This window comes from Triturus cristatus, chromosome 3_2 (genome assembly GCF_964204655.1).
Source record: "Triturus cristatus chromosome 3_2, aTriCri1.1, whole genome shotgun sequence".
NCBI lineage: Eukaryota > Metazoa > Chordata > Amphibia > Caudata > Salamandridae > Triturus > Triturus cristatus.
The window spans coordinates 335,352,364-335,379,031 of record NC_140584.1 but is presented as its reverse complement, the minus strand read 5'-3'; the positions used below and the strand labels follow the sequence as shown (position 1 = coordinate 335,379,031).

Sequence of the window (26,668 nt, the reverse complement as noted above, 5' to 3'; positions counted from 1 at the left end):
TGCCCAAACTGGACAAAACAAGCGTTGAAATCAATTCTGTTAAAACAGTGGATTCCCCGAACTAACTTGTGCCATTTTATTACACAGTGCTGAGTAATAACGAGGAATTTGGGACAATGTTTGAATCAAGGAATTAGTGCAATCGAGAACCATACCAAATCGAAGGATGTACAGGATTTTAAAAAAGTTTATTATTTTTTTGTTTAAATACCTTCTGACTGTCTGCATTGAAAAATAGTCAGTTAAGCTCCTTTCAGTACCATATTCAAAAGCATACTTTGGTTGAAAACAGCCAAGACAAGCTTTTCTCCATAGAAGGCAAGCCCTCCTAAGCTAAAAACTGTAACTACCAATCCAAACGTTTAGGTGCCACCAATTTCAGATCAGCGGAATTTTAGAAAATAAATTCTTGGATGAAACTCAATTATTTTATTTATCACTATGCAATAGAACCTGTCTGTACTCCCTTTTTGTTGCATTCATTTGTAGTATGTTCTGCTGACGTTTAAAAGACTGTAGTCACTGACCAAACCTGATTGTTCTTGGTTCCCTTTGCCCCTTCTGCTTTCTAGTGTCCCTTCTATTCTTGCATTTTATTCACAAGGTGAACAGGTTTGTTCCCTCTGGTTCTGCAGAGTCTGTCTGCTTTCTACCTTGCCTTTGCAAAGTTGCATTTTAACTTTAAAACACTATATAGATATTTTTTTCTGGAAAGGCTATCTAGCGTTTTCTTTATTTGCCACTTCATTGTAGCATTAATTCACAACACAATAGCTTACCATATACTGATTTATCACGATTTGATTGTGCTTTTCTAGTTACTGAAAATAGACATAAGGGCAATAAAATGCATGACGTCTCTTGCTAATTGAGATGATTAAATGGTACTAGACAGGGCATCTTTAATACCTCCTATTCCATTTCCTACTAATTCCAAACATAAGGACATTGTCAAATACAGCTCACATTCCACTTGCAGATATCGCTAACACATGATTTTCTTGCCATGCATCAGTCTGTTTCCTCTGACAGTCATAGGTAATGCGCGCCATTGGCTCAAAGACTATCTGTGCCAAAGGTCCTTTTTTGTAAATAAAATTGGCTCCCACTACAGTGGCAGCCTAGAGTGTTGGACAATATGATTTAGCTTTGTCTCCCAACAAGTAGGTTTGGGTCCGTGAACAGCAATTCATAAATAAATATTATCACATGGGTACATGTAATGAACGAAAACAGTAAGAACATTATGACACCTGTATTTGTTATGTTTATCAAAGTACTTGCTATATGCAATATTATGAAATATTGTGTCCTAATTTATATTTGTCTTGTTTTTTTTCCAGGCATTTTCAGTATTTTTTGTGTGTGTAGCATTTACATCGGACATAATATGTCTACTGTTCATACCCGTACAATGGCTATTTTTTGCCGCAAGCACTTATGTGTGGGTACAGTACGTATGGCATACAGGTGAGTACAGATGTTTGTCTTTTAAAATATTTTGACTGAGCTGTAATGTAGTGAATGGGATGTTGGGTATTCCATAGTAAAGCTGGCTCGCTGTTCAAACAGGGTTAAGCTTAATATATGAATAATCTTCTAGAAGCTTCGAAATGGGTGTGCTGTGGATGTGATTTATCATCACACAGGTGCAAAACGGTGACACTGTTCAATATCTATATTTATTATATACCACAGGCATTTTAAAAATATTAACCATTAAGAAAGAGGTGTATACTGGTTTAACCTAGATGAGGAAACTCTACCCGCAAGAAACAATTCCCTGAAAATGCATAGCGCACACGTGGTAAAAAGCAAAAAGTTTAGCTCAAGGAATCTAAAATGGTATAAGAATGGTAACCAAGTTCTAATCTTTGTTTGAAAGGGCAAATACCAAGATGCAGGCTGAAAATTGATCCAAGTAATATACTGAAATAAAAGGAAAAAGAATGTTCTTGGTAGATCAAAATATCAAATTGTTAAGCATGTCCTATAGCAATTCAAAGTGGTGTCCAAAGCAATGAAAGCAGATGGTGACAAACAATCCTGAAGCCTTATGTTTAATCCTGATGACATTGAAATGCCTGATGAGTGGAACTGCAACCCTGTGTAGAAAGCAATTGCACTTAACCTGTAGTGCCTCTATTTATATTCTAAAGACACCTACATATACTTGAGGTTCTGCCTAATTTAACAACTCTTAAGAGTTATTAGGGTACAGTAAAAGTTCTAGTGATATGATAAAAAGCTGATGTTATTTGAGCCATATGTGGGCACCTGCTCGCCCGAGTAGCACACTCCAGCTACTCACCGTGTTTTGAAAGGAGGGGTAGAAACCGATTATTGTAAAACAAATAACTGTAGAAGTTACTTATAACTTAATTTGAAGAGGCTGAAGTCAAGGTTTTTATGTACACTAGGTGGGTCGACTCTTTGGTATGTGTAGTAGTGTATTTCCTTGCTCTAAGCTACTTTCAAGTTAACATGGATTGGCGGATATTTTATAGTACGAATGTTTATGGGTTAATATTGTGGCATACATCACACAGTGATGATCACAGTGCATAACCCTAATGCTGTCCCATAAGGAACGCTGGCCAGTTCTTCTCTTTTCTTAAGATCTTTAGATGACTTTACCCTGTGTGAAATGCTCCTGTGTATTTTCATAATTTTGTAAATCTATCTTTTATGGGGCAAGTAATACCTCTGACCATAATACCGTCTGACGCTAGTGGCGCTCCTAGGATGTTTGCACCCTTCCTCTAATAGTGCTCTATAGACATAACCTAATTCATATTTCTGTGGCCCTCCAATGTCAGTAAATGTTGATAAAATGAGCAATGCTTAACAATTATCATTTTCTTTAAATGTAATTTTTTTAATCATCGAATACAGGTATTTTTGTTACAATTAGTTTCCATTAATTCCCTCTGATAAGTTCAGAAATTGTAGCTAACCCATTTTTGTCGCAACCTATTCATTAACTGACATACCTGCATTTGTATTCATTTTCCATGTCAGATCGATTGATCGCCAGTGTAAAAACCTTTTTTAGATCATTGACTTTCACTGTAAATTATAGAAAACGCAAGACGATCTTCAGCTGGTATTTAACATTGACTCCTCCGCATCATCTGTGTCCAGCTTCCAATCCACTATGAACTTCATTAGTGATTGGATGAATGCCAATCAACTTAAGGTAAATCCAGACAAAACTGAGCTGATCCTTACTGGTGGTCCGGCTAATCTGTGGAATTCCAACTTCAGGCCACCATTATTAGGGAGCCCTCCACTCCCAGCCAGCTCGGTAAAAAGATTGGGAATTGTAATCAGTAATGATCTAACCATGAAGGCCCAGATCAGTTCAGTGGTTTCTGTGTGCTTTTTCCATCTCCGAAGAATTCGGAAAATCAGCAGATTCCTTTCCACAGCAGCACTGACCCAAGTGGTTCTCGCCATGGTCATTTCGCGTATCGATTACGCAAATTCCTTGTATTCTGGTATACCGGTACACCGGCTGCAACTGGTCCAGAATCGGGCAGCAAGACTTATCTTCGGTCAGCCTAAACATTGTCATGTGAGAACATTGCTGAAAAGCCTCCATTGGCTTCCTCCACCTCAACGCTGCCTATTCAAGTTAGGCTGTACCATCTTTAAGACCCTTTCAGGACATGGCCCCGCCATCATCGCCTCAAACATACATCGGTACATCCTTTCATGCGACCTACGTTCCTCAAACAAGAATTTGTTGGTCCCTCATACCTTCAAACGTAAAAAACATGGAGGTCTTAGATACACGACCTTGGCCCCTCAGATTTGGAACGCTCTCCCTTTTCATTTGCGCACCACTGACTCCTACATGGAGTTCAGAAAACTATTTAAGACCTGGCTATTTTCCCAGGCTTACAACTGAGACTCACTTACTATTTTGCAACCGCAGCCATCCTCCCCCCAACGCCAAGAAACCATCTGGTGAACGTCCGCTCAATAAATTACCTTTAACATAACATAGCAAGATAGATTTGGATGCAAATTTCATCTTAATGTTTGTCCAATTAAAATGGAGTAAGAATAATGCTAAAACCAATGCTGTATGTATTTCTTGTTTGGCCAGTATATATATATATATATATATATATATATATATATATATATATATATATATATTTATATTATATTATATTTATTTTCTACTGGCGGTCGCCAGTAGATAGTTATAGTTAGGACCCTGTTTCCATAGGAAATCCGCAACATTCTATTTGGAATAACTTTGGCGCCGGTCGACGAATCCTCGCGAAATTTTCAAAATAGGTGGGGCGCTACGCTCCGCTCCTACCCTGAAAGTCTCGGGGGGATTCGTCAAGCGGGGGCTGAGATAAAAGGGGGGTCCCAAAACGCGTTTTTCCCATGCATTTTTCCATAGGACCTTTAGACACAGCTACAGCCCGAACGGCTGAACAGAGTTACTTGAAATTTGGCAGAGAGGTAGTCCTCAGGTCAAGGAAGTGCCTTTTGTAGGTCTGGTGTAAATCTGTTCAGTAGTTCCTGAGAAAATAGCATTTAAATCAATATATATATCTGTAAGCGCGCTCCGTGCGCTTACCGTACGGTGCCGTGCGCGAGCGCGATTCTGATTGGCTGTTAGATCTTAGTAAACATTCGAATCGTTCGAAACCAGGAAGCGGCGACCGCCATTTTCTCTCTCGCACTCTGAGGGGGGGGGAGGAAAAACAAAGGGAAAAAACATGTAAAGGGACTGTTTCGACAGCTCCTAACCACCTAGCCTTGATGAATGTGTCCCCAAAGAACCCCCAAGGCCAAAAAATCATTTTTAATTTTTTTACGAAAAATCGCCGATTACGCGTACGGTAAAAAAATGTTTAAAAAAAAAAATTATCCACACTCTACCCACCCCGTGTGCAAATGGTGCCCGCAGTGCACCATTTGCGCATTGTATATAAACATCCTTGCAGGAATTTAAAAGATTACCTTTCACAACAAAGCGCATAATATGTCCTCCATGTGCGCACGGTGCGCGAAGCGAATCGTGCGTACATGGCCCATCCACGGCACTACCTGCGTAAAGTGGGCGCGCAGTGCGCAAAGCGCACCGCGTGCTCACTGTGCGCGCACGATGCGCGAAGCGCACCGTGCGCGCACGGAACGAACTGCGTTAAGTGGGCGCGCACGCCACGAATGGCGTAAAGTAACTTAGCATTTAAAAAACCGTACAAATTCACTGAAAAAACCATAGGTTTCACACACGTTATAGTTAGGAATTAGCATTTAAAAAACCTTGCAAATTCAGTGAAAAAACCATAGGTTTCACTAATGTTATAGTTAGCTGGACATTTTACTGATTAAAAAACCAATGAAATTCCCCCGTTATAGTTAGTGCAGGCAACTATAACTCACGCGACCGCAATCCTCTGCTGATGACATATGTGTCTTTATGAAAAAAAAATATTTGTAATATATGTATAGCTAAAATTTAATGGAAGAAGACATGGGCAAATAATTGTCTAAATACAGTATTAGCATCAGCAGAGGATTGCGGTTGCGTGAGTTATAGTTGCCTGCACTAACTATAACGGGGGAATTTCATTGGTTTTTTTATCAGTAAAATGTCTAGCTAACTATAACATGTGTGAAACCTATGGTTTTTTCACTGAATATATATATATATATATATATATATATATATATATATATATATATATATATATTTTAATAACTTTTTATTAGAAAAACATCGACTTCAAGGCATAGTTTCATAGTAACACCGCATAGGTAATTGCAAGCGCAAGGATTCAGCAATGCATAAAATGATGGTACAGTTGGAATTACGGGGAAGGGGAGGCCTCTACATCGTGAAATCTGGGGGCGGTACATATTTCACCTCTATATAAGTTCCAGGGGGTCCAAATCTTGGACCATTTTCGGGGGCAACCCCCTCGCAATGTACACAGATTTTTCTCGTTGCATGCACCAATCGAGGTCCTTTTTCCAGTCTGTTATTGTAGGTGCCTGTGACGCCCCCCAGTGTTGCGCAATGTTCCTCTTGGCAATCATGCAGGCAAGTGTCACCCAGTGTATGGCGTAGGCATTGAGGTCTGTGGGTTCCCAGATATTTAGGAGGCATCTAGGAGCTTCCGGCCGGATTTCAATCTCTAGGGTTTCACTCATGATGGAGTGTATCTTGTGCCAGTACTCCTAAATTAGCCTGCAATGCCATATGATGTGTATGAAAATACCTGGCTGGGAACACCCCCGTCTACAAGATCCATCCGTATGTCCCCCCATGTGTACCAATTGAGGCCCCGTTATATATATTCTGTGCAAGATTTTTAGTTGCACCAGGCGGAGCCGGGCCGAAATTGCTACTGTTTTGGGGGACGAGATCGCTGTCTGCCATCCTTCGTCATCCAATTCTATTCCGTCCTCAGTCCATTTCTCCCGCAGTAGGGTCAGGGGATCATGCATGTTATTAATTAGTTTCCTGTACGTCAGGGATATGGCAGGCTCAGGCAGATGCCCGTCAAGGAGTCTGTCCTCCAGCGGGGAGCTATCTGGTAAGGAGGCGCCCCTTGGCAGTGCGGCCTGAAGTGCGTGTCGGACCTGAAGGTATCTGAACAACTCTGAGTCAGCCAGTGAGTATTGAGTCTGGAGTGTGCTAAATGGCTTTACTCCCTCCGCAGCCCAAAGATCTCCGATAGTGGAAATACCGATAAGGTCCCACTTGTCAAACCCTTTTGAGTTGCCCAGGTATCCTAACTTTTGCGAGTCCCAAAGCGGGGTAGCTAGTGTTAGTCTATTAGCCCAGCCCAGCGATTGTGTCGCAGCGCGCCATACCTTAACCGTGTGCTTGGTGGGCCCCGTCAGCGGGAACTTGCCAGGTACGGAGTATAGTGCTCGGCCGTACACCCCGCCGGGAAGGAGCCAGCGGTCCATACGGAATCCCGGGGCATCAGGGGGGCCATAGGTGCCATGATTAATGGCTATGAGATGAGCTGCCCAATAATATTTTTTAACGTCCGGCAGTCCAATTCCACAGTCATACCACCCGAGCGTGAGCTTTGTTAAGGCTATACGTGGCTGTCCACCCCAGAGGAGGTTCCTCTGTAGGCCCTCTATCTCCCCAAAATACGAATTGGGCACAGGGTCCGCGGCGTTTTGAAGTGCATAGAGAAAGCGTGATAAGGACATCATTTTGAATAGTGCAGCCTTGCCCAACAAGGAGATAGGGAGTGTTTTCCAGTGTATAATGTCGCTTTTAAGGCGTTGCAAGTGTGGGGCCAAGTTGCGTGAATATCGGAGTGCCGGATCCAGGGAGATAAATATGCCTAAGTATGTGAACCCGACTGTGGCCACCGATATCGGGCAATTTCGAGGCAATTGCGGGGAGTCCCCACTTAGAACATATATGAGAGACTTCTGCCAATTGATCCGGAACCCGGAGTATCGTCCAAAGATGTCTAGAATGTCAAACAGTACAATAAGGGATCTCATGGGGGAGGCGAGGTAGAGGAGGACATCGTCTGCGTACAAGGAAATACGGTCCTCCCATCCCGGTGCCCATTGTAGTCCGCGAATGACCACGTCGTTGCATATCCACGCTGCGAGGGGTTCGAGGGCCAGAGCAAATAGCAGGGGAGAGAGGGGGCAGCCCTGTCTGGTGCCACGACCGAGTACAAAGGGGGTGGCCAGTATATTTTTAAAAAATTCACCATTCCAAACCAACAATTTAAGTGCATACTTCTGAACATTGTAATTTATGGTCTAATTTTATCAGTACTTTATTTGCTCATGTGGACCATTTCTGGGTTCAATCAAACAATGTTAATCTCTTCTAAATTCTTGAGTTACGCAAGAGCACAATAAATTATGAAAAATACCTACCCATTTGATAACCTTTCAGCTATATTGTACAACTACCATAGGAGTACAGGGTAAAGGTGAACATTTGTAACCCTTTCAATCTCACTGTCACCTTCTTGTAGGGTCTAAGTTGTACACTGGCTGCCTTTTGAGGCTAATGCTGCTACGTTTAACAGATATTCTACTTTAAAAAAAAAAGAAAAAAAAAAAAACTTCATCTGTTACAACCCAAAGAGGATGCAGTGTGTAGTTGTGTGCATATAATTTTGATTGAATTTCTTTGCTTAGCACTAGGCCTGCTCATTCCTTTTGACCTCAACTGAATATCGCAGTATTAGTACTCCTGTAAAAAGTTGTTCTTTCAGGTCCTAAAATTTAAATAGATGTTTGTGGTACGCTGAAGTCATTAAAATATATATGTAGTAATATACAGGTGCTTACAACAGAAACTAAATGCAGTTTGTACCTCTCAGGAAGCAGTTTTTCAATCGTATTGAACCTTGTTCTCCCATCTTGTATCTGAAAGGTGTGGATGAGGCTCAAACATGCTCTTATGTCTAGAATTCATTCATTACCCACCAGTTGCCCCTGTGACTGCTCTGCGGCAAGACTAAATGGTTCACTAGCTGGGCACAAAAAACCACAGTGTGAACTATTACCAGTCGAGCTTGTTGCATGCTTCTCCTTCAGGCAGCTGCACACCGACTTCTACCAGATGGTGTGGACAGGAATTTGATTCATGTACAAGCATTTTGTGAAGGAGTAATGGAATGTGTAGCCCGTTGTCTGGTACCATTTTCATCCTTTGTTTTTTCTCTGACCATTGTGGCCAAAACCATATTTCTTTTTTTTGGTTGCCATTCCTGCATTCTTATAATGACTTGACTCCTGAGTACGTTTTGACAACTTGATATCTTAGGGGCTATCTCTTCAGTTTTAGGTGTATCTTAAGGTTTAGTCTTTGTTTCTCTGACCCTTTAATTATCTATCATAGCAGAAGAGTGTCCTGGGCACCCCTTCTATTATTTCCAGTCCTATCATACATGGATTTCAGGAACACAATATTCTTTACTTACCTGCATTCCACTGCTACTGAGGACAAACCTCAGAATGAAGTTCCACCTTGATGTAGTCTCTTCCTAGATGTCCTCTCTGTGGGTTGAATGTGGTTACATTCACAACAGAATCTACTATTGGAAGGTAGATGGTTTTTGCATTAACCATTTTTTATAGGTAGCTTTCGCATTGACTATAAGGCATGTGTATGTATAGTTGCTGAAATTGTTTTGAAAGTGACGTTAAAGTTGGGTGTTGAAATATGGTAAAAACTAATGTTTAAAAAAAATTCTGATATTCACTAGTTGTATTTCACTGAGCTAGTTATAACTTGCTCCTCCACCATGCACTGCTTGTATTTGATGAAGGTTTGAGGTCATAAGGAGTGCATGGTCATGGTGGTAGTTCTAGTTAGCTCACTAAACTAAGACTGGTGAATTTCAAAGGATTTTGAAGATAATTGACTTTCATTTTAACTTCTGGTGCACCTTTCATAACCTCCTGCAATAGAAAACTTTTTTCTGTCATGATTTTCACAAATACAGTTAATAAAATCCTAGCAAAGGATCATCATTCCCCTCTACCCCCCCCCCCCCCCCCCCTACCGCGAGTCATGCTGGACCCTGGGGCCACAGTGTTTTGTTTTTTTCATCTTTTTTTGTTGTTGGGGAAGGTGGCATCAGACCCCATCCCCAGAGACACTGCTGTTTCCTGCTCAGTAAAGTGCGGACATTCCATGCCCGCACTCTCTCAGGCAGAAAACACAGCCTTGAAGAAAAGAGCTGCTCCCCCTGGGTGAGAGCAAAGAAATTAAGCTGGCTGTGGAGCCAGTAGGCGTCGCGGCAGCCTTGGGGCTAGTATCTTGAGGCTACCCCTGCAGCCCCCAACTACACCAAAAATATATAAAAATGTGGATGGGCACCTTGGCACCCATGGCAGAAGTTCATTGTTGGCTTTCTCTTTTGCCTACAAAGGGTGGTGGCGGGGGAGCCGACAGGGGCTTGGGGCTCCCCCCCCACTGCCCCTAACTTTACCAAAAATATGTACAAAAGTGGGGGTGTCGCGAGTGGGACTACGACACCCATAAGACATTGCAAAAAAAAAATGGGGGAAAAAAGAATAATACGCTGGGACCCACGTGCGGCTGGGTGCAGCCGGGGTCTGCACACAACTCCTCGCAGAGCACAGCCAAAGGCTGTGCGCTGCTTGTGCTTGTGTTGGACGCCTGCAGGAGGTTGGACGAAGGCCAGGCCCTGCATCCAACCCAAGGCCGCTTTACGACAAACCTGTAGATTCAATGAAAAAAACAAAGGTTAAAGTGTTGTTACAGTTAGGTGAAAATGATAGTTAAAATGTATCATTTTAAACTAACAAAACAACTAAAATTCACTAGTTAGTTATGTGAAGTAACTATAAGGTGCACCCTCGCCATGCACTGATCATTAACTCCCATATTCTATCGCTCATGACATGCTCTGTGACATCATTGATAACCTCACTGCAACATCTGAAATTATAACCTTGATAGCAACTATTTTCATGGTGGGGGTGCACGTTATAGTTGCTTGTGCAGTCCCAGCAGACTTGCAGGCTTCCTTGGTCCGAAGCATTTAAAATAGCCAGGATGCTGCCAAGTTTGTCATCCGATCATGCATAGACTTCACTGATTGTTTAGGGTAGGCTATTTGGACAGTTGATACTTTGGCACCAAGCATGGATATGGTCCACTGGTTTCTCTGGGGGCATCCAGGCATCCTTAGTGGACAAGCCTTTTGATGGCTCCTGAAAAAGCAGACTCGATCTTGGAGCAGTTTAAGGAGAGCTAAGCCACAGCAAGCTCCTTGGGTCTTTTGACACCTGTTCGGCAATCTCCCCTACAGTTCCACCCTTTTCAAGGATATGCCAGAGACTTGGCATATCAAGATTGCCAAGCTACGTGGCTCGTGCAGCAGGTCTTTTGAGATCTGGATTGTGGCCTCAACGGACCTCATCTAGGCCATCTGGTACAGCATAGTTCTTAGTAACAACGGCGACAATCTCGAAACCTCTTTACTGCTTCCTTAGTGGTACACAACCCCTATGTGAAGGCACAGCCTGCCTCTTCCCTCCAGGAGTAGCACAGCATCACGTCTGACAAATGGGCCCTTCCAATCATTCAGCAGGGTTATACCCCACCATTTCTTTTCAACCCTTCGCACCTACAACTGAGAGCATGATAGGAGCTCCTGGAGGACAACCTGTCTGCTTTAGCATGCGTCAGAAGGATCAGGCCTTTTGGCCAAAGGAGCCATAGAGACGGTGCTGGCCTCGGAAGTGATGACAGGGTTTTTTTCCGGCTACTTCCTTGTGCCGAAGCAGGACGGATGCCTTCGTCCTCTTGTCAACGCCTGAATATTAAATAAAATTCATGAGCAGGATGATTCTTTGAGAGGAAAGAGTTTTATTCAGCTAAATGACATGGAAACTCCAAGAGCACCAACAAAATATCTGACAAAAAACTGTAGACACAGGTAGATATAGCCTCATTTAGCAATAGAAATGTAACTAGGGGGCTCAGTTCTCAGGCAAGACTAACGGATGTGTGATCATTTTATGTGTAGCAACTCCCTCCTGGTACATTGGTAAGATTTATTAAACAGTGCATTCTTCCCACTACATATACATCCTTGGAAAAATACCAGAATGAGAACATCATATCTCTCTCCCTAGTGTTCCTATGCCAACCAGAACTGAGCTCTGCAATTAGCCTTTATTAGTAGTTATTGAAGCCCTAGCATGTATTAGTGCTGTAGCATTTTGTTCATGTGGTGACAAAAGCAAGATGGAGTTGGTTTTGTTTTTGCGACTGCAGCCCAGGCGCTCACCCTATTCTTGATCTTCACCCACTCAATACCTTCTTGCGAAAGGACAAATTCAAGATGCTTACAATGGCCGTAGTTCTATCTGTCCTAGATCCAGGAGACTGTATGGATGCTTATTTTCTTATCTTCATCCTGTAGGCCCACAGACACTGCCTTCAGTTCAAGACGGGCCACAACTATTTTCAGTCTCTGCCTCACCAGTGCCTCTGAAGAGTTCACAAAGGGGATGGCTGCTGCCCATCATCAGAGGTTGTGAGTACCAGTTTTCCCCAAACTTTAAGCCTGGTTTTTGAAGGCAGGCTCGCCACAGTCCATTCTGACTACCTTCAGACAACAGTGAGCCTTCTTATGACATTGGGGCTTTCAATCTACCTGTCAAAGTCACATGTCTACTTCAAAGTAGGTTGCTTTTGTCAGAGCTTCCCTGGATACATTGCACTTTTGGACCTTCCCTCCGGATCAATGAGACAGGACATTTAACTAGAATACCAATGTTTCAGCTTGTTTCCTGGGTCTCAGTGAGGATTGCTCAGAGGCTCCTTGGTCTACATGCTTCCTGCGTTCTGCTTTTCAACCATGACAGATGGCACCTGCTAGCTTTGCAGTGAGACCTGAAGTCTCGGTGGCCATGGGAACAGGGGAACCTGTCCGATTCCATCCATGTTTTGGTAGAGATTCCAAAAGATCTGAAGTGGTGACTGCTTGACCACAGTCGGACTAGCGGCAGATCCCTTTCTCTATCCCACCCAATCAATAAATCAATCAGGCGTTTGTTAAGCTCGACTACTCATCCGTAAGGGTCTCAAGGCGCTGGGGGTGGTTTGGGGGGGTGGGGGTGTGGCGGTTTATTAGGCTCCAGTGCATCAGGGGGGAATCTGTCGAAGAGCCAGGTTTCGAGGTTTCTTGCGAAGATGGGGAGCGATGTCTGTCTGAGGTGGAGCGGAGGGCGTTCCAGGCTCAGGCCGCGAGGAAGGAGAAGGAGGGTGACTGTGGTAACAAAGGCATCACTACTGGGTTGGGCAGACCATCTGGGAGGGTGTAGATCAGAGGACTCTGATCTCAGGTAGATACCTGCCTCACATCCGTTTGCTGGAACTGTGGGTGATTCACTTGTCTTTGAAGTCCTTCCTGCCAGCCATCAGGAGGAGGCTGGTGCAGGTTCTTGTGGACAACACCACCTCCATGTGGTACTGCTACATTCAGGGCAGGGTGAGGTCCTGGGTCCTGTGCCAAGAGACTCTGCGTCTCTGGAACTGACTGGGTTGTCAGGGCATCTCCCAGATCATGAACCACCTGGTGGATTGTTGAATGTCAGGGTGGACATACTCGGCTGGAGATGGCTAGCAGATTATGAATAGCAGCTGCACCCGAAGGTGTCGCAGGATGTCTTCCAACAATGGGGGGAGCCCTGGCTCAATCTCTTCAACCACAGAAAACGGGATGTGTCAACCTTTTTGCACATTGAAGTTCTCTTGGACATTCATTCTGCTTAGCATGGGGCACGGGACTCTTGTATGTCTTCCTGCTGCTTTCTCCACTGCCCCGTGTTCTGAAGAAGATCAGGAATGACCAGCCTAAGTCGTCTTAGTGGCTCCAGATCGGGGCAGGTGAGCATGGTATCCATAATTGCTGGGCTTTAGCATCTGTACTGCAATCAGGCTGCCGATTCAGGAGGACCTTCTGTCACAGCAGCCGCTCCGGAACTTACACCCGGGCATGTGCAACCTGCACCTCCATGAATGGAGATTAAGCAGTGGCAGTTGATCTCCTTTGATCTTCCTTGCAGACTCATTGATGCGATCTCTGCAGTCAGGCACCCTTCCACAAAATCATTGCATGGCAGGCGCTGGAATAAATTTGTGGTTTGGTCTGGCACCAGTTAGACTGAATATTTGCAAACAAAACTGTTGGATGTCTTGTTGTTCATTTTATCTTTGGCCCAGCAAGTACTTGCAATGGACACTGTGAAAGGTTACTTGTCGTCCCTTTCGGCCATTTTATGTTCGCCAGACCAGCCATCCTTGTTCAAATCACTTGTTAAAGGATTGGAATATATATTTCCAACAAAACCCATTGTGATGTCAATTGGGACTTTAATGTGGTCCTCACTTTCTTTATGTGTACTCCTGTTGAGCAAAAGCACAATTGTCCATGACGCCTCTTGACCTTGAAAATGGTCTTTCTGGTCACCATACCTTCAGCATGTCATGTGAGTAAGCTTCATGCGCTGTTAGCCCAGATGCCTTGTATCCCCTTTTTTTTGACAAATAGATGTTAAGATCCTGAGCTGCGTTCCTGTCAAAGGTAGTGGCACATTTTCATATTTGACAAGATATCCCCCTTCTGACATTCTAGGCTCTGCTTCATCCCTCGAAAGAAGAAGAGGAAACCAGTGGCTTGGACCCCAAAAGATTGTTGCGCTTTTACATCAATCACAGGAAGAACCATTGACTATCAACTCTTAGTGGAGTTCTTTGGAGCCAAGAAAGTCAGTGCTTTGCAAAGGGGGACCATTTCATGATAGATAGTCCCCTGTATTAAGATCTACTACTTATTGGCTAAGAAGCAGCCTCTAGAAGTTCTGAGGGGTCATTCTTCCAGAGCTAAGGCAACTGCAATTGAATTGGCACACAGAGTGTCTGTCCTGGATATGTGCCAGGCTGCTATGTGTACCTTGGTGCACTCTTTCACAAAGCACTATATCCTTGGCAGCCAAGTGTGTTGGAATGGGCATTTTTTCTATTTGATCCTGCAGGACTTTTCGATCTAAGTCACTAGTCATAGACCCACTACCTTTAGGAGGAATTGTTTTGATATCTGTTCACAAGATGAGGAATGTGGTGTTAGAAGTATCCATCAGAAGAACATGTTACCTACTTTTGGTAATACTCTTTTAGGTGGATAATCTATCTACCTGCAGACTCGTCACCATCCTCCCCATTCTGTGGAATTGTTTCATTTTCCTTCTAACAAAGTAGGAGCCTGCTGCACTGGTCCTTTCAGTTTGCTGACAAGTTCTGTGTGTGACAGTGTGGGCAAACTTGCCAAAGAAATTGATGTCAGCGTGCAAGTTTGGTGCTTATTTGCAGCTCTGTTAATCGCTGCTGAAGGGAAACTAACTCTGCGCAGAGCCACACAGGCCATCTACCAATGCGCAGAACCACTGCTTTTGGAGTTTCTGGTACTAGCCTGAGGCTATTTAAAGGGTTGGAGATCTGAATGAACTTCTGTGGGATCATGAGCCATTCGAGCGGCTCTTGATCCACTGCTAATTTATTTGAGGCAGAGTTTTAGTAAAAGTGTTTGAATGCTCGCACCCAAACGGCACTAATTCCCGATCCCTCTTACCTGTGTCAGAGAAAACAAAGTCTGCTTTTCCATGTACCTATAGCTTCCTGAAAGAGATTCACAGTGGCTGGCTTTGAATATATCCTCTGTAGACTGAGCAAGACAAATTGTATGTTTAATAAGGCTACTCACAATGGACCGTTAAGAGGCTTGGAGAATACCAAGATTTCTAGGAAAAAGAGTATGTTATTTTTTATTTTTTATGGTGTATCCATTGGCCATCTCTGGTGGATGCCTTACTCCTCCATTGTAAGGAAATGTCTCTATATGTTTATTTATTTACAATTCCAAGCCTTTTCAATCTGTTTGAAAGGTGCACACCTTTCAAACAGTTCTACCAGTTCATGTACAAAATGCCATTTATTCTGACACCCTCACCTCTGTTAATGGCTTGGAAGGTAGATTCATGAGGACAAACGTGAGGTTGTCTCATACTGCAGTCTGGGAATTGTGCAGCCATGATGAGCCTGCCATTTGTAATTTGCACTAAAAGTTTGTGTGTTTCTTCATTGGCCAGTTGTGGCATGAAAGTTGAGTCTATCTGTCTTTCTCATTGAAGTATGAAGCGGTCCACATTCATTTTGGCAGAACTTTTTACATTTGTCTGCCTAACAGGGAATTCATATGAAGTTTGAATGCTGACTTGAATTTTTGGGTAGTAGGCCTAACGGCAGTTGACCCACTGTGATGCTAAACCAGAAATCATGAGCTTTTTGGATGGGTTTTGCTACAACTTTTAAAATGATTGAACTTTGACTTCTGTCCATGGTGTAACCATATGTGATCTTCTGTGGATAAATTAGTCATGCATGTGTACCCTTCTTTTTTGCTCTAACCCTTTATATACTTGAATTTCTTGCTCCTCTTTCTTGTGTACTTCTGGTCTAGTGGAAGGATTCTTCATGACTGAAAGCTATAAGTACTTTCAAAGTTCTTCCTGTCTTTTGTGCTTTTCTGCTCTGTGCTCTGAGAGCTCATTTCGAGGATCTGCCATCTGCTTTTCTGAGAAACTCCTCTGAATTGTGCTTTGAAAAGTCTTCCTTAAAGATGATGCCCTGTTGGGTCAAGCCATATTAAAGGATATTTTAGGCTGGCTGCTTCTTGACAGTTTCTACTTGCTTCGAGATGTTTTCTCCTTTTTGATCTTGGTGCTTGATGTAGAAGTAAGAATAAGTTATTCAGTACAGTATTTCTGCTTCTCTTCAATCTTGTCCGATTCAGCAGCACACTTGCCACTCAGCTTTAAACCGAAGTATGTATGTATGTATGTATGTATGTATGTATATAATAGAGTATTTGAGGCCATATTGGTGCCATCCATCAGCAGAAACAAATGAGCAGGCTTGCTCTGGGTCTTAGTACATTGAATTATGCTCTTTCTTTCTGTGCCTCATAGTGATGGAATGCTTAGATATTTGTGAAGAATGGTTGTGGTGGGGATTGTAGGAAACTGGCTCTTTATGTTGTGGACCAAAAATAGCTACACTGTGTAAGGTGTCCAGGCAAACCCAAAGGAATTACAGAGGCACAAATTCCACCCCAAATGCTCTCTTCTGTTTTAGTGTGGGCAAGCAGTTAGGCATATCAGAGGGCAGTGTTAAGCATTTATTACGCACACAAAGGCAGTAAGTGAGACACACACTCAATAAAGAAATCTGACACCAATTTACAAAAATAACATGTACTTTAATATACATTTAGATACCCTGCTCATAGGAATCGGGTTAGTACTTTTTGAGTTATGAAGTTTTACTGGATCTGTAATGTTATCCTATGGAGGAAAAACATGTATTGCATTCGGGCACTTGGCAGCAACAGGTCACCTCAGGAGTCTCTGGGGTGTCTGGGTGCAGATGTGTGTCACTTGTGCCATTCACTTCAATGGGAGAACGATCCAGTCAGAAAGTGGCTGCAAGCTGGGACTGAAGGGCCAGTCTGGGGGAATCCACAGAGGGGCTCGACCTTTGAGATCCTCGGGCACACAGGGACATCCTTGGTCCTCTTCTCGGGTTGTGGGGCTCAGGTGCAGTGATATCTTTTGGCGTCGGATCCAATGCTGGAGTTTCTTGTGGTTGGAGGGGCCCTGCAGAAGGAGGCTGTAGGCGGTAACTAGAAGTTCAGTCTGGGTAGACCCAAGGATGGGCTTAGCTCTTGTGGGTCTGGGGTCCCCGTTGGCACCGCCACTTCCCTTGGACTCGGGCTCTGGGTCACGGGTGCATAGGTGCTTTGAGGTGTTGGAAGTCACAGACTCACTCTTTGTCTTGGTTTCTGCTACAGAGGGGTAAACCGGACAGCTGGGCCACTCACGGCATGGGTCTCACTGTCCCTAAAGACCCTCGATGTGCAGGTCGATCTTCCTTGGCGTTGATGTCCGGACTGGACACAACACGCCTTGGCTGTTGCAAGGGGTTCAGTACCCCAGGTATCTGCACTGTGCGGCTCCAGGCAGTCCACTTGGAGGGAGGATGGATCTGGCATGTAGAAGAACTGCTACCTCTTCCTGGGCGGCTGTTGCACAGATAGTCCCCTAGACGGCAGGTTGGTGTACCCGGTCTAGCTTCTTTGGTGCCTGCGGCTGCAGGTGAGAAGCTCCTCTACTCTAAGGGAGTTCCTTTGGCATTTTGCAAAGCACTGGCAGCCTCTGGGTTCCTTGAGGCCTACACAGCGGCAGAATTAATCAGTTGCTCCACGAAGGTCTGGTACAGCAGGCAAGCTAGCTGGGTTGGTGCCAAGTCAGTCGTGCTCCTCTGTTCTCAGGTCAGCAGTCTTCTTCTTTATCCACTTATTCTTTTGGCCCGTAGAAATCTGTAGTCCTCATATCAGAGGGCCCCCTAAGTACTCAATTTAGGGGTATTAAGGGGAGTGAGAAGTAGTAGCTAATGGGCTACTTACCGCTGGGTTCACTACACCCCCTGGATGACCGCTTCCTGTGTGGAGTGGGCATCACCCTGTCCCAGAACTCCTAATTCCACCACACACAAGATGGTGGAATCCTAAATACGGTGTTCTCTTCAGACTTGGTCACCCTAGGCGTGTGCCCAGCCTGGTAGTGTAACACGCCTCCTGCATTGCTAATTTTCCCGCCTACCCTGGTGCCAGATGGCTCAGGGCAGGGGGTCGGCATTCTCTCCTGTGAGGGAAGCCAGATTTGCATACCAAAGGTGGTGGGCTCTTTGAAGCTTCCTGCCGTGGATGCTAATTTGCAGGTCATCCTGTTGAAGGGGGGTGTAAACACCCTCTGCCTGAGTAGACTGTTTCTGACCTTCTGAGAGCAAAGACCCTCACCCCTGGGGTTAGAAACTCGTCTCTGGCGGCAGGCTGGCTAAGACCAGTCCCTCCGCATACTAGTAGTTGGTAGGTTTTCGGGGGGCACCGCTAACGTGCCCTCTGGGTGCATGTGTTAATAAATCCATCACTGGAATCAGTGTGGGTTTATTAATATGAGGTGTTTGATACCAAACACCATATGTTTCAGTGAAACCATTATAGAGCTGGGGAACTCGTTTTGAACAGTGCCCAGTACATACTATAAGTTGGTTTCCCTGCTCACTTGTAATATCTAGTAATAGAACTAAACATCACAGGGGCATATATGCTCATGCAGATATGTCCTCACATAAAATATAATGCATCCTGCCTTATGACTCAAAGGCCTGCCATAGGGGTGACTTGCGTATATTGGATGCAGTGACTTTGGCATAACATACAGCAGGGCTCTCAAAATCCACTCACCCATTCCACTATGGCGAGCCAGATTTAATCAGGATGAGCTATTTTTTGTAGAGCCTACTTGCCGTTCTGGTGCTGACAGCAGGTGTTATGTTTGCTCACAAAGTGAATGAGCAATAAAGATGCCTTTAAATCTTGTTATCGTGTCACATTTGCTCAGCTTTCAAAGACAGATGTCAAAAGTCAGTTTGTCTTCCTAAATTTGTTTTTCTTTCTGTGACTGAAGTTAGAGAATTTTGTAAAGTGAGGTATGCAAAATATGTGAAATGAAAGGCTGCAATACTTTTCTTATACAACACTGAAATAGCTAATAAGTGAACTGTTAACAAATATTTCAAAGATTTTTCACTAGTTATGAAGACACATCTTTATAATTGTGGTGGAAAAAAAGATTCTTATAGGATTAAAACAAATCAGAACACTTTACTTGGTGATGTGCAAATTTTAAATATTTTTGCTGAAACCCAATTTCCAAACATTGTTTATGCGTTATGTAGTTTTATCAGTAAAACTACGTTAGTCGGAATGTTTTGTGGCAATTTAAGTGGAAAATGTGCTATCTGTAAATGACAGTGCACTACCACATCATGCTTTAGTACTATATTTATGAAAAATGAGTTTTTAAACATAAACTGGGAAGTCTTCCTGCTCCTGTCCAGATGACAATGTTATTAATAAAGAGGCAAGCCAGGGATCATGTGTACCCTGTATGTGGGCTTGATTCTTATTATACATTGAGCAAACATTTAGTCTAGTAAATAAAGAGTTTTTTGTACAGCAGAAATAGTGAACTTGCTTATTTGAAGGTGCTCTCTTTTGTGATAATGAAGTGAGACCAGTCAATTACATTACAGTTGGGTCGAGTAGATTTTTCAAGTTATTAGACCTGCAGGTCTAGTAACATTTTCATGATTTTTTGAGCCCTGCACAGGAGTGTGTCATGTCATGTTTTCACACATGATTTGCACCATGCCACTCAGCCTGCAATGGCAGTCTGTGTGGAATTTGAATGTGGGTCCCTTAGGGTGGCATAAGATATGCTGCAGCCCTTAGGTAGCCTATTTAATGCCCCTGCCTTAGGTACCTGGGGTACCATTTACTGGGGACTTACAGGAGTTCTAAAGTATGTTGCCAGTTGTAGCACAGTTAGACAACATCTTGTTTTAGGGAAGGAGCACTGGCACTTAGGTCTGATTAGCAGGCCTTCATGCATTGTCAGTCGAAAATCAGCATCTAATAGCTAACAAGCATTGGCCTAGCCAATAGGTCTCGCCTTTGGGACCTTATAAGTTTTGAGTTATGCAGCACAATATCCTTGGTGCAACAGCATCAAGTGTTGCATAGCTAAACACTTATACGGTCCCAAAGGTGAGACCTATTGGCTATGTCAATGCTTGTTTCTCCCGAAGCTAATACCACTATGGACAAAGAAGCCAGCACGGTGCCAATCTTTAAATTACTCTATAAGCACATTATGGATTATGATTATATAATAAGAGTTTTATTACGTTGAGAAAATAAAAGAAAACTAAATATTCTAATGGGTGTGGTGTTATTACTCCCTTGATAATGATTAATATGAATACAGGAATCTCAAATTGAAAGCATTTCACAGACTTCCGGCACCAGTGTTAGAAATGCACAATGTTAAATCAAATACAACAAGCTGTACGAAATCCCACAGTGATGTTGTCCACATAAATAATTACAGTCTACAGTACACCAAGGTGCCAAAAATCACCAAGAAATTGCAGCAGCTGCATAAAAAAAGACACGAGAGATGCTCCCATCTAAACCCCAAGGCACACATCCAGCCAGCATAGCCAACATTTGGATTTTGCACTAGCTACCGAAACAAAAACAAATTTAAGTTTAATATTTTCATGCTGACCCCTAACGCGTCTTAGATCGCCGAGAACTCATTCTATTCAGGGAACAGCTGACGTGAAAGCTCCTTGGCAGGTCCTTCCACCTGAGTGAGCAGCACCTGCTGAGCTGACCACCCGAGCGCTGCAACGTCTATGCGAATAAAGGGCAGTCTCTGGGCCCAGAGCTTCATATATGGCTCAACCTATCGGGGAACTTGCGCACAAGGAAGACAATGCCAAGTGTAGACATTTGTAAACGACTCCTCTGTTTAAACAAGCATAAGTCATCTTAAATGGCGCAGCAAGGAATAGCAGAATGCAGCGAAATGGAATGACACATTTTTTTATTACAGTTGATTCGTAATGTCAGAGAAAACCGTAGCTAGGTGTTCGTGAATGCTTGTTTTAGGTATTCGAAGACCGTACAACATAGTTATGTACACAAATCCTTTCTTTAAAAGGGTAACTGGTGGACATGCACCTCAAATACGGATTGTAAAGGAATCCCTAATATAAATTACATTAAAAAGCGAAAAAAACAGCGGAAATCTAAGTATTTTATTTACAAGCTATCTATTCACCAGTACATTGAATATTTAGATCTTGTCCAGGAAGGGCATTCTAATAAAAAAGGTATGCAGAAATAAGCCACCTCTGTTCATTTCTTGCCCGGCGGGCACGGTTTTCTGACACTTTCATTCACTTCGTACTTCTTAAAGTGTGTGAGGACTAGAATTCTTGGACTTCCCGTCGCTGGCAATTATTTTTACAATAACAGAAAAGCAATTCACAAAATGAACACTGGAGATCCATGTTAGCTCTAAGAAAATCTTGGCAATACACGCAGAGAGACGATATAAATATGCATTCCTTTACTTCGGAAGGTTATAGGTCTTTTCAAAGCAATGTGGGTACCCGTAATCGATGTTTTCATTTCAGTGGGGGAGGGGCAGAGCGAGGCGCTTGGGAGAGCAAGGCTTAATGAGCCTTGAAAGCCACATGCCGGCTGCGCGCGCTCGTGAGCGCAAACTTGAGGCCAGGAAAAGATTGTGGTAGCACTTTGAAAAGCCACTAACTAAATGTCTCGCAGAGCAGCGCATGCGCTGGCTCAGCGAGACCTAAAAAGGGGGCAAGAAGTGGGAGGGTAACTGCAACAAAAGCCCAGTTCCCTACAGGGATTTGTGAATGGCTGGACATATTGCTAAAGAGAACTTCTTTCCACACTGTTTAAACATTATCTGCAGTTGTAAAGAAATTTGATGCCGGGGTGGTCTTCATGAAACTTTTTTAAAAATCTCATAGACTTGGTATTTTTCATTCCTTCTTAAAAGTGCAGCCCGAACACCTCAATCTAAAACATACCAGGGTTTCTGCTGGACATTTGAATGTGCTGTATTTTATTTGTAATATGAATAATAACGCTATTTATTACTGATGCATACTATTTGCTAAGTATAAGTCATTTTAAATTACAGAATGTTGTGTGATAACATATACAAATAAATTCCTTCCTTTTAAAGCAATACGTTCTTGAAATACTTAATATTAAATTAATACTGAAAATTCGATATTACTTATTTAAGGTAAGCCAACCCAGATGAGCAATTAATTACATTTCTAGATTCATTCCTAACTCTGGTCACTGATGGGTTTGTGTAAATTTGTGAAAGTAGGTTTATGTTCTGTCTGTAGTACAATAGTTCTACTATGTCTTTACGTGCACTCCATTCATGGATCCTAATCTAATAGCTTGCCACATCTAACAATAAATTCTTTGACTCTGTGGCAATACTTCCAATTACTTCTGTTGGCAGGGCATTTTCCTCACTCCCTTACTTTCCGCACTCACTTGTAGGGGAGCACCTTATTTCCTTGATATCCGAAGCAAGGAAAGTTAGGAAAACATAAGTGTGGGAAAGGGCACAGCTCACTTGCCTCTAGCATTATGAATACGAAAACAGTGTGTGCGTAATTCAGGTCACGAGGTACATTTATTTGCAGTTGTTGTTATTGAGCGTGTCTTCAGTTCTCACAAAAACAAATCCCGAGAAACTCCTCAAATGTTTTTTTTAAAAAGCCACTTCAATAAATGTTTTAATAACGGTTTGTTCTACTTTTTCCCACAGAAAGGGGTGTGTGTTTACCAACAGTATCGTTATGGATACTTTTTGTTTACATTGAAGCAGCAATTAGATTTAAAGATCTAAAGAATTTTCACGTAGACCTTTGCCGTCCATTTGCTGCACACTGGTAAGTTTAAATTGTTTTGTTGTTGCTGCAAATGCATATGTTGATTACAAGATCAGGCATACTTGTGTTTGCAGAAGTGACCTTTTAACAGCTTGATTACTGCTATACCACCACATTTTGCTTGGCAGTTACAGCGTTCTCCGATCAATCTGCACCTTTATTGGTCCTCGAGTACTCAAAAGATCATGTAAGGAACTCGCCTCTCATAACCCTTATAGATAAGGTGACAAAATCTTGATTGCAATCCTACCTTATGGGATACTCATTTTGTACTTCTGCATTTTCTTCTAATCATAGTAATGGCTCACCATCTACTCTCTTAGCTATGAATTGAATGGTTAGGGGACACCTTGTGTCTTTTATCTTGCATGTTCTGTACCTGTGTGCATGAAAATCTTTTGTGTCTGACAGTCCTTTTTAAAAATGGCAAGATTTAAAGGGCTTTTGAAAAAAGTCGTACTGCCCACAATACGTGTGCTGCTTGCCTTGTAAGTGAAGAACTGTTATAAAAGTTTGTACTTTTTCTTCTCCGTGCTTGACATTGGTGGGCAGAGTCAACTAGTTTAGGGTACTGGGAACAGTGCACTGGCCTCAGTAAAAACCTGCATGCCTCCCCTCTCCATGCCATTTTTATTGCTAAACCAGATAAAATAAGATGTGCCTCTTTTTTTTCCCGTGCTGTACATTGCACACTTTTGAAAGTGGGATAATCCGCAAGTGTGCCCCAATAACAAAAAAACGTATGTTACTGGGACCCCGCCGCCTCCGCTCCTGGCTGGGTCCTGCATTTTCCTGCTGCTTTCCTGCTCTAGAAGGAACAGGAAGAAGGAAGCCTCCCTCGTCCCCTTCCCTAAGCCAATCACAATGCTGCAATGGCAGTGTTTTGATTGGTGAGGACGGCGCCCAGCCGGACACCTATTGGGAGGCCATTTTCTCTATGTAAGCTGCATGCAGCCTACATAGAGAAGATCCAGAGTGCGCATGACTGGTTTGGTCGGCCCCAGAGGGCCGACCAAACAGTCAGAGCCCACAGCATTGGGCAAGCCACTCCTCCCTGAACCAACCAGGCATACACTTCTGCTTTCTCGCAGTGCGAGAAGCAGAAACATAAAATGGTATTTAAAATAAAATGTTATGCTTCTGTTTCTCACCCTGCATGAAAGCAGTGGGGCGACGCTCCTCCGCCCTAATGGAGGAGCCGCCCCTGACTTGCAGGCTCATAGCTCACTAAAACTTATCCTCGTTATATTCACCTGTTAGCGATGAAAGACTGACTGGATGCCAATTGTATGCCAAGGTACTATATTGCTGGACCTCCCCTCTTTAAACAAGAAATGGGGCTTCTGTAGTGATCATTATTATATGAACTATTTCCTAGTCAAGAGGAAACATCCTATACGGTTTCCAAATCTTGGTTATCTAATGGCAAGTCGCTTTTGTCCTCTGCCTCCGGCTGAAGATGTGTCCCCCCTCCGTCTGTGGTCCAGTGTGAAGTAGAAAGAGTCTGCATTCAAGAAGCAATCCCTGCCTCAATTATCTGCACATGGGTGCTTTAGGAGCCCCTTTTCTCATAGGGTTGTAAAACTCTAATAACTAAGGGCTATCCTATTGTTTGCTTATGTGAAGAGAAAAGACCCGGACCTCCTCACGCAGAACCATGGAACATGAAGACCTCACAGTCCCAAAGAAATGTATCTTGCAATTTGGCTCCTGAAGTGGTAGAGTTTGGATATTTAAATTTGCCTCAAGGCTGTACGAACATTCTTAAAGAGGCTTGTACACCAACTACAAGGAAATGGTTTGCACCAAAATAGAAACGATTTGTTATGTTCTGTCACAAACAAAACGTTAACCCTCGGCAGGCAAAGGTACAAACACTTACCTTATACCTATTGCATTTACAAACTGCAGGATTAGCATATACATCTAGAAGAGTTCGAGGCATGTGGGCTGCTGAATTCATATCTGTGCATAGATCGCCGCCTAGTGTTGGGTCCGGATGATTGCACATTGTTGTCCTGGAACAGTCTTCGAAGTATCACGAGATAGGTGGCTCCTCCCCTGGACTACAGTGCGCATGGGCATCCTCTCCATCCTTAGATTGGTTTTTTCCGCCATTGGGTTCGGATGTGCTTATCTTAGCTCAAGTTCGGAAACTTTAGTTTAACCCCTTCAGTGCCCATGACGAGCTGGACTCGTCATGGGCTGCGGTGGCGCTGTGCCCATGACGAGTCCAGCTCGTCATGAACTCCGCCCGCTAATGCAAGGCGCGGCACTGGGCGGGGAAAGGGGCGGGCATGCAAGGGGTTAAGGCCAAAAGGCCTTTAGATCTCGTTGGTATTGTTCGGTATCGACCAGTTTATTTTGTGTTTTAGTACCTTCTTCACGCTTTTCGGATCCGCTTCGGTCCGAACATCGATCACCGCTCGACGATGGAATCGAGGACTCCTTTCAAGAGATGTCCTTTATGCCATGCCAAATACCCACAAGTCGATGTCTATCCGGTGTGCAACAAATGTCTCTCACCGGATCATGATGAGTCGAAATGTATGGCCTGCGCCCGGTTCCGCTCGAAGAAGACTCTGCGGAATCGACGGGCAGCGAGATTGGAGGCACAGCAATCGGCGCCTGCCCCGGTCAACATCTTCAGCACCGAGGATGAGGAAGCCGAGAGCGTAGAAGACATAGACTCCAGCCACGCTTCCGAACATGAATCCCGATCGGAAGACGATGATGAGGTGATCTTCGAGGACGAAGACGTCGTCGACGACGTAGGAGACTACAATGAGGCCCTTGGGGCCGAGGAAGATAGCTCCAGCGAAGAGCTAGGCCAACCCGTCGATACGGAGGCCGAGAGACAAAGTCGTCATAAGGCTCAGGTCGAGGGATCAACTGCGGGCCTTACCCAAGATCAGTCACACAGTTCTTCGGCACCGCCTCAAGGCCCGGCCTCGAACATTTCACAGGAGCCATTAAAATCGAAGACGACTGGATTTCCTTCAGTGAAACCGAAACCGTCCGTCGCACCGGTTACATCTAAACCGAAAGTGAAACTAGTTGCGATCGGATCGAAGGCCTCGAAGCCCTCCACTCCTTCGACGCCAGCACAGGTCATCGGCACCGAACACGCCAAAAGAGATTTCGGTGCCGAGCTCACCGCGACGGGTTCCGGCGCCGAGCCAAAGAAGAAGGCCCTCGGTCCCCACAAGGCGCCTCGGCCTATGGCACCGAAGATTACGGCCCAACCCACCAAGGGCAAGGTGGTCGATCCGTCTGCGTCGACATCAAAGGGTGCGGCGCCGGCCAAATCATCGGCTCCAAGGAGCGTCGATACCCACCTTCGGATCGACGACACAAAGACTGGGAATAAATCGGATACCGCTTCGACGCCTGCCTCCAAGGTGCCTATCTGTTCCAAAGCGCCATCTGCGTTCACCTTACAACAGGTCTCAGCGTCGTTGCAACGCATCAGGGACCGGGCAACCCTCCAACCTACGTCGGGTCCCGAAACGCAAAAGGCCGCGAAAGCACACTCTGCGCCGGCGCACATCACATTTGGACTGCCGCCGCCCACGGCGCCGAAAATGTTCGAAATTCGGACACGTGTCCACCGAACACAGACGCTATCCACTGGACAAATCGATATCGAGCCTTCACAGGCACACTTTATCGACACCG

General features: G+C 44.0%; 1 protein-coding gene across 2 annotated transcripts in view; it reads left to right on the top strand.

Annotated features, from left to right (window-relative positions):
* The window catches only part of MACO1 (macoilin 1), a 282,509-nt gene that overhangs the window by 28,165 nt on the left and 227,676 nt on the right, over nucleotides 1–26,668 (top strand). For both annotated transcript variants that reach the window (XM_085647812.1, XM_085647813.1), the window contains exons 3-4: nucleotides 1,344–1,470; nucleotides 22,867–22,990. In XM_085647812.1, coding sequence (XP_085503938.1) covers nucleotides 1,344–1,470; nucleotides 22,867–22,990 — 251 coding nt within the window. The remainder of the gene's footprint in view (nucleotides 1–1,343; nucleotides 1,471–22,866; nucleotides 22,991–26,668) is intronic.